Source organism: Aythya ferina, assembly GCF_964211825.1.
Source record: "Aythya ferina genome assembly, chromosome: 1".
Classification (NCBI taxonomy): domain Eukaryota; kingdom Metazoa; phylum Chordata; class Aves; order Anseriformes; family Anatidae; genus Aythya; species Aythya ferina.
This window is the reverse complement of record NC_140296.1, coordinates 132,653,925-132,667,080: the sequence shown is the minus strand read 5'-3', so window position 1 is coordinate 132,667,080 and position 13,156 is coordinate 132,653,925. Positions and strand designations below refer to the sequence as shown.

Genomic DNA, 13,156 nt, shown 5'->3' with positions numbered 1-13,156 from the left:
AAAAAGGAATTTTTGAAAGAAATGGAGAAGATAAGGGAAAATTTGTTGGTACGTGAGATCACATAAAACTCCCTTGGAAGAGTTCCTACAGAAAGGATTGTATTTACTCTGGAGAAGGAGTAAATAGTTTAGACCTACAGTTTATATTGCCAAGTCTCAGTGTTTAACCTTCTTTCCTTCTGCTTTCAACCCCCAGAGATAGCAAAGTGGTTTCCAGAAAGTGTAACTGGGTACTTATGATAGGTCTGATAGCAAAGATAAAGAAAACAAGCTGCTACTTGCCTTTAAAGACTCTCCCAATTGTACTGTCTTGTTCTTTCCAACTATAGTTCCCTTTGCTCTAACTTTTGGGTAAACAGTGGGAAGCCAACTTTCTGATGTTAATGATGATGATGAGTTTGCTGGGTTAAGAGTTGTCCCCTTGGTGCATAGCATCAAAGAAAGATCTGACTACTGCAGTTCCTCTAACCACTGAAGGGGCCAATGAATGATTACTGTCTTCTGAACTTCGCTGCTCTGGTGATATGAATTAATGGAGGCAGCCAGCCAGCCCAAGGGAACTACTTAGTTGAGTTTTGCTTTCTTGTGTGTAACCTCAGACCCAACAAGATACTACAAGAAATACATCAAGAGGTACTTGCTGATTCCTGGAAGGATCAGGTATGCACTACACTCTTATAAGAGAAATTATTCAGCCTTTACCAGATTTAGCAATTAAAAAAGATTGCACTAATTTGAACTCTAAAAAATAAACTGGTGTAGGACACTAGGAATTTACTCCAGGAAAACATCTAGACCATCCTCTCAGGAAGCGGGATAAGAGGGATGCTTTTGGAGGTTACCAGTGCTAGATGCTGCTTAAGTACAGCAGGTCAGGCTAAATGAGCATGGTCATCTTGCTAGTATTAAATAAACTCATTCTATCAAAATAAATGTCCTGTTTCGGTCCACTGTGGTAGGACTTTGAAGACTTTAGTCAGCCTTGGACATGTAGCAGAAGTGTGAGTACACACAGAAAGAAGAAATCAGTGATGTCCAGATATTCCTTAGAGCACAATATGAGTGTTTGAAGTCATCAGACCAGAATGATAAATGGTAGAGACAACTGTGGCTCCCTAAATTGCATTTGCACCAGAGCTATAGAGTGGTAGTTCTGCATTTAGTACTTTACAAAGACAGGGAAAGACACAGCCTTTCTAAAGAGGGATGATCAGCAGTTTGACAGCCTCAAGAACAGAGATAACAGGTTATTGAAGTTATTATGGGTAGAGATAGCCTGACAGGGAGGTGAAGACAAGTTGTTTCCAGGATCTAAATATACTGGATAAACAGGATATACAGACATAAAAAGATACTGAGGTAGTGAGGTAGAACTATGTAGATGATAATGCTAGCAGTCCTTACTGCAGGACTGGAAAGGATGGGCTTCACACTCTAGGCATTGCATACCACACTGGCTTAAAAGGAAACCGTGGCCTAGTTGCATCTTCTAGGGCATTTGGCTGTTCAGCAGAGCACTGCCTTCTTGCTCAGCCAGCCTGGATGGGCTGGCAGGCTCAAGGTCCAAAGAGACCCTACTGCTGTCACAGAAGCTTGGGCTACCAGGTAGCGTGCAAGAAAGCAGTGCCCTCAGGGTGGTGAACCCAGAGGAATTGCTCTAATTAGTGAAGTCAGTGTTAAGCTACTGCTGTCCCATAAAGTGTTGCCCTCTGGGGCAGAAAGTACCTTCTGTGAGTTGCAGAGCAGAAGCTAACTTGAGCCCAAAGTCTTCCAGTGGGAATATGATTGGAGGCACATCTGCATGACCCTGGTGTCGCTGCAGGTCCTTATCGATTTCACGGCTCCCATGTGGACAAAGACATGGACCTACTTGTAGTACTGCTGCCTAAATCTATTGCTAGAGATCAGAGACATGCTATTTGCTACTAGTGAAAATCAAGGGTACAACTAAATGGCTTATTTAGACTGGGAAAACTAGATTAACTCTAATTTGCTATGGGCAAATTTTTGTTTGTGAACTGAACCAAGGCAGCATGTTTAAATAATGCATGGAGCAGTGGTTGAATCTTTATTAGAGTGGGTAGGAAGCGAAAATTCTGCAAAATTTGGCACTCACTGCTTCTGTGTGCCTATCCCTGATATAAAAATAGTTTCATTTTGAAAATCCTTGCAGTATCTCCTCTGTGGGATGCTTATGTAATAAGTCACAGGTTTCTAATTATTTATTGCATCTATCTCTAGTATATTTTGCAAGTTTCTTTTACATTTTATATAGATTTATTTGTTTTACTACCACTTTGCATTCTAAGAACAAATCATCTGTAATAAAAAGCACATTTCCTTGCAAGCAGAATCAATTTCCTTCAGAAGTCTTTCATTCCCTGATTAGCGTGTTACATTTGGTCTTCACTAATCACAACTGTGAGCAATAAAATTCTTAAATAAATAAATGCTTTGGTCCAAGTCACTGTTAGTCATAATGGATGGTTTCCTACTTAAATTTCTGAAACACGAGATGTGACTGGGCTACTTAGATATTTACATTCACATTAAAAATATAACAATTAAGGCCAGATCTGTTTTTCTGCAGGTCATTAGTCTGTTATTAACAACTAAGTCTCAGCAGCAAGGTGATTTGATTGCAAGTCAGTAATGTTGTGGGAAGCCTAAATGGGTGTGGTTTTTCAATTACTTTTAAGGGTTTGGGGTTACAGGTTGCTTTGGTGTTTTTTTCCCTTTTTGTTAGCCTGCTTCAGTGAGAAAGCAATGAAGTAGAAGTTTTGTATATTACTAGGTCTTTCCATGTTTCCTCTTCATTGGTTTTATTTTTGTAGACCCTGAAATGTAAGTTAGCTATAAGCTATTCCTTTTGGTTGGTGCTGGATGTGTATTAGCGAGTTACGTTCTCAGAGGATGTATTTTTGCTAACTGTGAACAGGAGTAAGTCACTGTAGATCAGAAAACTTGAGCTGTGGTGGAAACCCCTCTTGTGGCTTCTGTAGCAAAATAATACCTTTCCCAATAGTGAATTTAAACCAGCATTTGCTGGAGAGCATAGTTTTGAATCATGGCTCCCTGTGGTCCAGCAACCACTCAACATGGTTTCCCTAATGTCTGTCAAATATTGTTGGAAACCACTCTGGCTGGACTGTAAGGTGAACAATGTTACATGGGTGGTATGAATTCCCTGCAGAAACTGGAGGATGCATGGGGGAAGACAGAAAATAACTTTCAGCCAAAAATACATATAAAAAAGCATTAGTGTATATTTCAAAAACATTATCTAACGTTTTTTTAGAGTTTCTATGTATGTGTGCTTAACAAATGATAAAAAGGAGAAGCGCTGTTTATCAGAGGAGCCAGTGACTTGGAAGCTGAGGTCTGCAAGCAGAAATGTTCTGCCTAGCCTTGGGTTTGTTTTGTGTGCATTATCAGTTGAGTGGGGTACTGCACAATGAGTCTGCATTTGACTGGGGCTTAAACGCAAACCAAGGGTGTTAGAGAAGGCTGAAAGAAAGCTATGTGTTGCAGACTTTTGCACGGGGAGAATGACTCCTGCTGTGGTGCCGCACTGGGAGACAACTCCTCTGTGCTGATCTCTTACTTTGTGTGTCCCACTGGGACACCTGGGCCATCACTTCCAGCAAGGGGCCGAACGCTACTGGCACATGAATCAGAAAGCCACAGATTTCTTGTTGAGTATATTCTTCACGGCATCCTGAGCAGCACTGAAATATATACAAAGTCTTTGCTGCAATAATGAAGGTATACTTAACTGGGATAAGGATTGGGAGCATATGAAGTAATGACTATGATAGCACCTCAAAGTATTAATGTGACATTATGACCTTTTTTGGCTGAGGTCATCTATCAGCATTCAGGGTGTTGGGAGTCACTTTGATGGAAGAAATTGATATTTATTTTTATTTTACTTTACCTTTCTGTGCAAAAAGTCATTCTATTCTATTTAATACAGCATATTTAAATTTAATCTATATATTCTGTATATATGCCATGATCTAGCATATATTCCATGTCTTGCCTCACTAAACAGAGGCAAATCAAATATAAGATGGGTTCTTTATTTACAGTGCCCAGAACTGATCCAGTCTGCACTCATAGATTTTATTGATCATCTCAGAGCCCCTCCTGTATTGTTCTCTATGGTATAAATAGTACCCTCAAATAATAATGACTTCCTTTACCATGTCTATTTTCAGACCACATGAAAAATATGTCAGACAAGAAGACCAAACTCTAATTCAAACGTCATGTCGCCTGTATTTTGGAAGGAGACTCCTGGTTTCATAAATCAACCTATTTGTTTAATTCATGTCTCTGAGAAAAACTGTCCTGATGGCCATTAGGTTGCACTAACTGATTTAATCACTTGTTATTAGTATTAGCAAATAAAATGACATTAGTGAATAAAAAGGGGGAGAGGAGGGATATATTTTTGCAATAAATTTTTAACATGTGATTGGCCAAGCTAAGCACTGAATTGTTCAGTTCTATAACCACAACACAAGATCACCTATGTACTATGTGCAAGGTGAATTTTGCGTGTGTGTATTCTGACTGGAAATCATAATGGATTCTGCATTGGTTTGCAGTCCTCAAAGCATATCCAGATCCACTGTTATCAGCCTTGCTTTTAAATGTTTAGCATTGAGCTGTTTGTTTGCAATGCTAATGCTTTTTGAAATGCCGTGCATTGCACTTAAATTTTCTCATTGTTGATTTCTTTTAATTTCTCTGAAATTTATTGTAGAGGGAAAAAGCAATGGCAATCAAGAATATAGGGCACTGCATTTGAGGAAATGGAGTACAGAAAGAAGCCTTTCACTAAAGAGCTGCTGGTAAGAATCCAGCTCAGCTTCAGATTTAGCAAAAATCATTACTGTGTGATGGCTTCTTGGTGCCCTGCACTCTAGATCCACAAATGAGTCAGCGTCTGCATCGCACGAACCACCAGAACAATTAATGCTACTGTAACTGGGAGTCTTCTGGCAGCACCAGTGGAAAGGGCAGAGACTGAGTGAGCATGGAAAAAGAGCTGTTTTCTCCCTGCTCCTTCAGGTCACCTTTAAGACATAACTGTGTGAGGAAATCTTGAAGAAACTAGCTCTGTGGTAGCTCTCCTTCTGGAGAAAAATGGAAGACTTTACTTGCCAGTACTGAGAATCTGACACCCCCTTACAAACATTATATTCAAGAACAAGAAAGTTCATTAAGAGATGGTTTAATGTGTGAAAGCAAGAACTTTAAAAAAAGTTGAACTAATAAGAAAATCCAAAGTGCTAATTTAAAATAATAGGAACAGAGCCCAGCAAATATTATAACGCCTGACCAACATTGGCAACAGTTATTTCCCTCAAAAATACAGAAAATCCTGCTCTTTTATTAAACCATTGAACAATCTCTTCAGTTTGAATCTATCCTCGGCAAAAAGAAAGGAGTGCTTGCACTGTCCAAGTACTCCTTGGAGATGAGAATGTGGATTGATAGAAGTGATTCTGGACTTCATTCAGGCTGAGATGATGCTTCAATGTCATGGTAACATTGACTGGAAGGAGAGCTGTCAGCAACACTAGACACCATAAACAGAGTGCCTTTAGGGAGGTCTGGGGCATCTGGTGTGCACATGGATCACAGAATAGTAGATTGGAAGGGACCTCTGGAGGTCATCTGTTCTGGTCCCTGAAACTGGCACTTACACAGACCCATCTGCTGTGAACTGGGAAGTTCTTCACATTAGAATTTATATGCTACTGGCAGAAAAACTACCTCTGGCAGGAAACTCGCCCCACACTATCAGAGATTAATTTTGCTTTATAGTTCCCATAGGCCTCAAACAGTTAAACTGTGAAGATGTCTCTCAATACGCTGAAATGACACAACCACATCTGCTGATTATTGTGGTGAATGTGATAAAGAATTATTGACTAAGTGAAAGTAAAAAGAATGTGCTAGATATCAGATTAGCAAAATAAGATTAGTGCTAGCAAATCTGAAAGGTTCTGAGACACCTTAGGCTATTTTTGAATTCATGCCATACATGTATTCAACTAAAAATAGACTAGAAACTTCAAGGTTTTTTTCCACTGCAGTTCCTCAAAAACAAAACTTTTTGACTCCTCATGATAAAATGATTCAAAAATGTAATTTAAATAAAGCACCTCAAACCAAAAAGTTCAGAGTGAGTGAGCCAATACAAAAAATTCTGTTTGTGTGAGCATGTGCACATGTTTGTGGTGAGTTTGACCACAAAACCAAAAGACAATTTGTTTATTTTCAGTGCTTTAGCTGTAACCTGACACATCCCTGCTTTTGTATTTTTGGGTTTCTCTTCAATAGATAACGCTAGCAGATTGCATAGTTGTGTTTATAGAGAGAAGACAAAGATTAGATACCTATGTTCTTTCCCAGTTGTGCGGTGTGCACAATTTGAAACCTAGGTCTGTGAGTGTGGAAAAGTGGAGTAATTCCCTTTTCTTCATTCTCTTATGAGATATACCTGTATCATGAGGGTAGTGGGAAATAAATGCATCTTTTCAGGGTAAATATGGAGAAGTATTATGGAGCACTACAAAGGCATGAGAGCCAACTCTACAGTTTCTGGGAGATGGGGGATCACAGCACCCAGAACACAGGTTTTTTTTTTTTTTTTTTTTTTTTTACTTCTAATCTCCAAAAAGTGCAAGAGGATTTCAGCATCCAGCATCACACCACAGCTTTCTTTTAGTGAAGAGCATGTTATGCATATTTTTCCCTTTTCTATGACCAGTGCTGAATTCCTCAGGGGACTGGTGATTCTTCAGATACGGTGCTGTGGAAAACTTGGTCCCTTGGGCAGTGCCTAGCCCTACCCTCAACAGGCATGGAGCAGAGGGGAGCAAAGGGCTTGTTGTTGAGCAAGGAAATGTGTATGCAGAGGCTTTCCACATGCAATCAGCCAAAGCAAGAGGCTGAATTCAGCAGAGGTTGAATTTATGAGAACAGCAGCAGGAGGTGGGATGAGGGGTTTAAATGGCTAAAAAATGCTTTTTATAGTGGTCTTTGTATTATAATAAAAGTGTTTGTTTCAGCATCTCTGCTAGTCAGTGAAAGCAATAAAAGTTTAAGAGTAGCTGATATTTGATACAATAATCCATGCAACAGAAATGCATTTGTCCATCCTGAGTGTTTGTTACTTGGCAAGCAGATGACTGGTCTTATTAGACAGACTATTGTTTCCACAGGCAAGGTGGGGTACACGTCCTTGTTAATGTGAAGAAAAACCTGTAAAGGTCTAAGCCATAATGCATTACAGGACAAAGCAACATGTGTGGAAGCAGCACGTAAATCAATTGAATAAAATAGTACAGGATAAGGTCACTATTGTTATAAATGAAGTCTCAATCTGAATTTAGTAATATTCATAAAAGAATATTTATAAAAGGTATAAAAGGCAAGTAAACAGCGCTGGGTGTGCGGGGAGTCTACGCTCCACCAACACGCACACACAAACATCAAACATTCTAAATATACAGAACATTGCTTGACATACTAAACCAGAGTATGCCTATACAATCAGAAAAGGTAACAAACAATCCTTAAGTTCCATGACTTAACAGCCTCCATTTTCCATTCCTTTTCTTGATTACAAACAAGTCTCCATTTTCCATTCCTTTTGAACAATATGTCTTGCTTTAAGTTGTCAAGCAACTCGGTCTTTGGGCCTTAGGTATCCTATTCTTCCCGGATCGAAGAAAAGCATATCCATCTTGTTTTCAAGGCCAATAGGCCTGGGTCAAAAGGTACGTTCATGTCAACAGGGGGCGTAACAGCAAAAGCCTTCAATGGCTGTGGCAGCAGAGGGGCCGATGGCGTAGCGGTCGGATCAGTAAAGGAGCCCGCAGCTCCCTCACTATCTGGCAAGCCACACGTGTCTGACTGTGGCCCCACATGGCTCTTTAAGGTCTCAGAGATTGCTTGCCAGGTGCTGAGCAATCCCACCGCAATCTTGTCGTTTTTAGTTGCAGAGTCCCACACCTTGACCTCAATTTGGTTCCATATTTCAGCATCATAAACTCTGATTGTTAATAAGGAGAATAAGCTGTAAGGTTACCAGGACAGTCTTTGTTTCTAAGGACGTATGATTCCCCATAATGCGCAGCTGCTTACCAGCGAGGGGCAGTTGTGTGCGCGGGTCCTCTTCTCTCAGCTTGAGCTTCTCTCCAGCTCCCGTGTGCCTGTTTCCAGCGACTTTCTCTACGAGCTTCTCTGAGCGGTTTGCTGAGTTTGGCTGAACCTATCTTCATGAGGCAATCAAAGTGCCTGTTCCCGTCCTGGTCTCTGTTCTGCTAGCCTGTTCCTTTTCGTTCCTTCTTTCTACTTCTTTATTGACGACATAACTTCATCACATCGCGTTGCCTTCGTTTTTAACCTGAGGGCAGGCTCCCCTCTTATACCTTTCTCTCCACAGCAGTTCTTTTCAAAACAACTTTGCCTATAACAACAACAGCAAACACCCAGAAACTTCCATGTCTTAACGGCTGGAGAACAAGAAACCCCAGTCTGCATGGAGTCTCCTGAATCACCCTTCTTTGTTCCCTCTAAATTCTTTTATGTTCCTGATGGCCTCATCATTAAGAGTCAAATGTTATCTCAACCACGGGGCTTGCCGACCCCCATGACCACAATCCAACATCTCCCCCTTTTTTATTAATATCAACCATATATAACACTATATATAACTCCATATATACACTCCATATACAAATACACTCCATATATACACTCCATATATAACACTATTGAGAAATATGAAATTATTATTTTTAAATAGAGCCTTCCATGCTAAGTCAGGCCAGAAAATGAGTTGCTTTTGTGAATTTCCTGCAATACCATATACTGAACAGGGTTGCACATGAATGAAACCATGATGTATGATGTGGCTTCTTAAGCATTAAAAAAACTTTAAAACTGTAACTGCAGTGTTCATTCCCAAATGATTTTGCATTGCGTATTTTTTTTAGAGAAAACTGAAATAGTTTACATACATCTTTGCATATTCAAAAGCTTCATATTTCCAAGACCATAAAGAAAACCTTAAAAAGAAATTACTTTCCCAACTCAAATAGTGATATTTCAAAATATATAGGAAAATGCATTAAAAATGAATAGGTGCAAAAAATAGAAAATCTCAATTGTCTTTTTTTTTTGTACTTAATCATAACAAGTGGTTGATACACATACATAAAACCAGATAGCACAGATTTTTTGTTCATTATATGTATTTAATTTTATTATGCATTTGTCTGAGCACTTGCTTTCTGTGTCATGAATTCTCTTTCTGTGCATGTTTTGAAACACTCAGAATTGTGGCTTATATAAAATATATCTGTTTACAACGTTGTAAATTTTTATATAAACTCTCACAAATACTTTGGTTTTATGTATACACACATAAAAGCTTAATTTTTTAGTTCTTGAAGTTAAGTATTTATAATAGTGTAAGTATTCATAATAGTAATAAAAGTAATATAGTAATATAATAGTAATATAAGTATTTATAATTTATAATAGCAAGATGAGATCCAGAATGTTTCATTAAAGATCAAAACTGTATAAATAACACCTGGAAATATAATATAGGAAATGGGTACCCTAAAATATATGTGATTTCCCACATTTTTTCAAGCACACGTGCCTTTCTAAACATGCACAATGTGAAAGTCTGAGTTTATATATAGTAATGGTGTTGCTCAGGTTATGTTTATGAGCAACTCTAAAAAGTGTGCAAGCTATTAAGGAAACACTATTCCTTTCCTTCTTGCCTCCGAAACATGGGAGGAATGTATTTTTGTTGTGTTTTTTTTTGTTTTTTTTTTTTTTTGTTGTTGTTGTTGTTTTGTTTTTTTTGTTTGTTTGTTTTGTTTTTGTTTTTTTTTTTCCGAAGTTACATCTCTCAAATGATGCCATTGTATAAATTTATCTGTCCCTCTAACAGAAAATTTGATCATTGAAAAGGATTTATGAAAACCAATTGTTTGAGGATAAAATTCAGTCAGTGTTGTTATATTGCACACATTGATATTTAAAGTACCTTTAATGTAGTGGCTTTCAGCAAGTCCTTCTGTGATGACTGCTGTCAAATAAACCTTTATATTGTCCTGCTCAGCAAAACCTTTGTACTGTCTTTGAAGTAATGTGCTGTTAATTGCTTTCTTCCTGGGCTGCTGGATGGAAGAGACTATGTAAATAAGGGTTTCACATTAGTGAGCACCAATAATTAGAAATGCCTTACTTTTTAAAGGGGAAGAGGTCAGATTCTCTTGAATTAGATACAATGTGCACTTTGGAGGATGTGTTTTGGAGGATGGGGCTTTGAGCAACCTGGTCAAAGTGGGAGGTATCCCTGCCCATGGCAGGGGGGTTGGAACCAGGTGGTCTTTAGGGTCCCTTCCAGTCCACGCCACTCTCTGACTGATTCCCTCTTAGGTGCAGCCCATCTGTTCCTAACCATAGTTTATTCTCAGGTAATATTCTGCTTATGCCCCTTGTAGCTGTGCAAGTAGTGCTCCTTGTAGTCTTATGTAGGCAGAGCAGAAGTCTGAGCAGCTCCCTGTCCTGGTGAGTAAGATGTGAGAGGAATGGTAACTGTTCAGTAGTCAGCAAGTTCTTGTCCTGGTGGGTAAGATGTCGGAGCAGTGGTCAACTGCTTGGTGAAGTTAGTAATATTCACTGGAGGGATTGGCAGGGGCTTCTTCTCACCCATGTAGACTACTAACAAGAACGGGTGCCTGTGAGGTGGTAGCTGCTCCTCTGCTTTCCCTCAGCAACAGAAGAGCTGAGCACCCACATTGGTCAAGTGCTGTTTCTTGTAGCTGAGGTCAAACTACAGACCATAGCAGCTGTCTGTATTAGGACATTCTTCTCATTTGCTCTTGTGCAAGTCTTAAACTCATGCTATTCCATTTTGAGTGAAAACTTCAACTTGGTGGTTATGCAGGAAATGAAAAGAGGGAATGAGATTCAACTCAAAGCTTTTTTTCTGTTGTGCCACTAACACCACCACCAACCCCAAAGAACCTTGAATAGTCCTTCTGGGAAAATATGATCGGAAGTTAAATGTTGCCACCTAATGGTGAATATCTATAATACAGTTTTGATGTTTTGTCTTTTATTACCTTGCTCTGTGTACCTGCAAGTCCTTCCTTCATTAAGCACTAGAGGAATGAAACTGGTGTTTTATTCGGATTTTACCTGGGAAGAGATCTGCTAGCTTATCAGGAACAAGATGTTGCAGCTGGATGTGAAATTGCAGCTATTCAGTTCAAATGAATTCTAACTTCTCAATGTTTTTTCTGTGTATTCAGATATAGACGAGTGTTCCTTTGAAAGGACCTGTGATCACACCTGCATCAACTACCCTGGAAGCTTTGAATGTCTCTGCCATAAAGGCTATACTTTGTACGGGCTGACACACTGTGGAGGTTTGGAAACTGAGTTTTGCTCATCAGTTTACTTGTTTGCTTTGTGAACTGTTTACTGAGCAGCCATTCTTCCACAGATTCCAGAGGAAGATGTGGCTAATAGGGCTGGGCCTGCATGTGTTAATTGGTGCAGGACCTAAGTGTGTGCTTGACCCCACTGTTGGCCCCACTGTTGGCCCCACTTCCTACCTGTACCTCACGCTCTGGCTGGGTTACTAGACTCCAAACCTGGGACCTGGAGGGAATTGGCAGGGTGTGTGGATTTACACAGCCAGGTACACAGCAGTTGGAGTTCAAGTTTGGGCTTGGGTGTGATTTGGAAAGGCAGGTAGACACTCAGCTTGTCAACCGTTGTGGCCAGACCTCCCTTAGAAACATGTTCAGTGACAATTTTTCTTTGACAGTTAAATTTTGAGGCCTATCATTGACGTAGAGTTTGAGCAATTCAGCATATTTCATGTTGACTGTTGTCATTCCAGCTCACTTAAGCATACATTAAATGGCATGGCACAATCTATGTGCCTTGTAGAAGTCTACTGAAGTAATACTACTGTTTTAGCAAGCAGATGGGTAGGTATGTTTAAAGGGCAGAAACCACATGTTGTTGAGGTTAGCACAGTGCCTAAAACAAGGCTATGGTCCATAACGAGGACTTTTAGATTATGGCTTTTTTAGTAAACTAAAGAGTCTGGAGTAGCAAACTGATGATGGTTTGCTGGTATCGTATCATCATTTTGCTCTCTGCCATCTACTGCTCAAGATGCACCTGAGTGTGATCCAGGGATAAGGACATGGCAGCGCAACTCCTGGTGAGCTTGATGAATAAACATCCCTTCTGTTGGGGGGGGGAAGAGGAGAAGAGAGATCAGACATGCTGGCACATATAAATTCTGACTGTATAGACTAAAAAGAATCACAGAATTTTTTTTCACAGAATTTCCTAGGTTGGAAGAGACCTCAAGGTCATCGAGTCCAACCTCCAACCTAACGCTAACAGCCCTCCACTAAACCATATCCCTAAGCTCTACATCTAAACGTCTTTTGAAGACTTCCAGGGATGGTGACTCCACCACTTCCCTGGGCAGCCTGTTCCAGTGCCTCACAACCCTTTCAGTGAAGAAGTTCTTCCTAACATCTACCCTAAAACTCCCCTGGCTCAACTTAAACCCATTCCCCCTCGTCCTGTCACCAGGCACGTGGGAGAACAGGCCAACCCCCACCTCGCTACAGCCTCCCTTGAGGTACCTAAAAAGAGCGATAAGGTCACCCCTGAGCCTCCTCTTCTCCAGGCTGAACAAGCCCAGCTCCCTCAGCCGCTCCTCGTAGGACTTGTTCTCCAGGCCCCTCACCAGCTTCGTCGCCCTTCTCTGCACCCGCTCAAGCACCTCGATGTCCTTCTTGTAGCGAGGGGCCCAAAACTGAACACAGTACTCGAGGTGCGGCCTCACCAGAGCTGAGTACAGGGGGACGATCACCTCCCTAGCCCTGCTGGTCACGCTGTTCCTGATACAAGCCAGGATGCCGTTGGCCTTCTTGGCCACCTGAGCACACTGCTGGCTCATATTCAACCGACTATCCACCATCACTCCCAGGTCCTTCTCTGCCTGGCAGCTTTCCAACCATTCCTCTCCCAGCCTGTAGCTCTGCTTGGGGTTATTGCGCCCCAGGTGCAGGAC

General features: G+C 40.5%; 1 protein-coding gene and 1 long non-coding RNA gene across 12 annotated transcripts in view; both read left to right on the top strand.

Moving 5' to 3' along the window:
* Positions 1 to 13,156, top strand: part of SCUBE1 (signal peptide, CUB domain and EGF like domain containing 1) — a 277,291-nt gene that overhangs the window by 238,151 nt on the left and 25,984 nt on the right. For all 11 annotated transcript variants that reach the window (XM_084505749.1, XM_084505757.1, XM_084505748.1 and 8 more), the window contains one exon: positions 11,364 to 11,480. In XM_084505749.1, coding sequence (XP_084361875.1) covers positions 11,364 to 11,480 — 117 coding nt within the window. The remainder of the gene's footprint in view (positions 1 to 11,363; positions 11,481 to 13,156) is intronic.
* LOC311429690 lies at positions 2,662 to 5,509 on the top strand. The gene is made up of 3 exons (XR_014688344.1): positions 2,662 to 2,844; positions 3,532 to 3,765; positions 4,221 to 5,509. It is a non-coding gene; the product is annotated as an uncharacterized lncRNA (long non-coding RNA).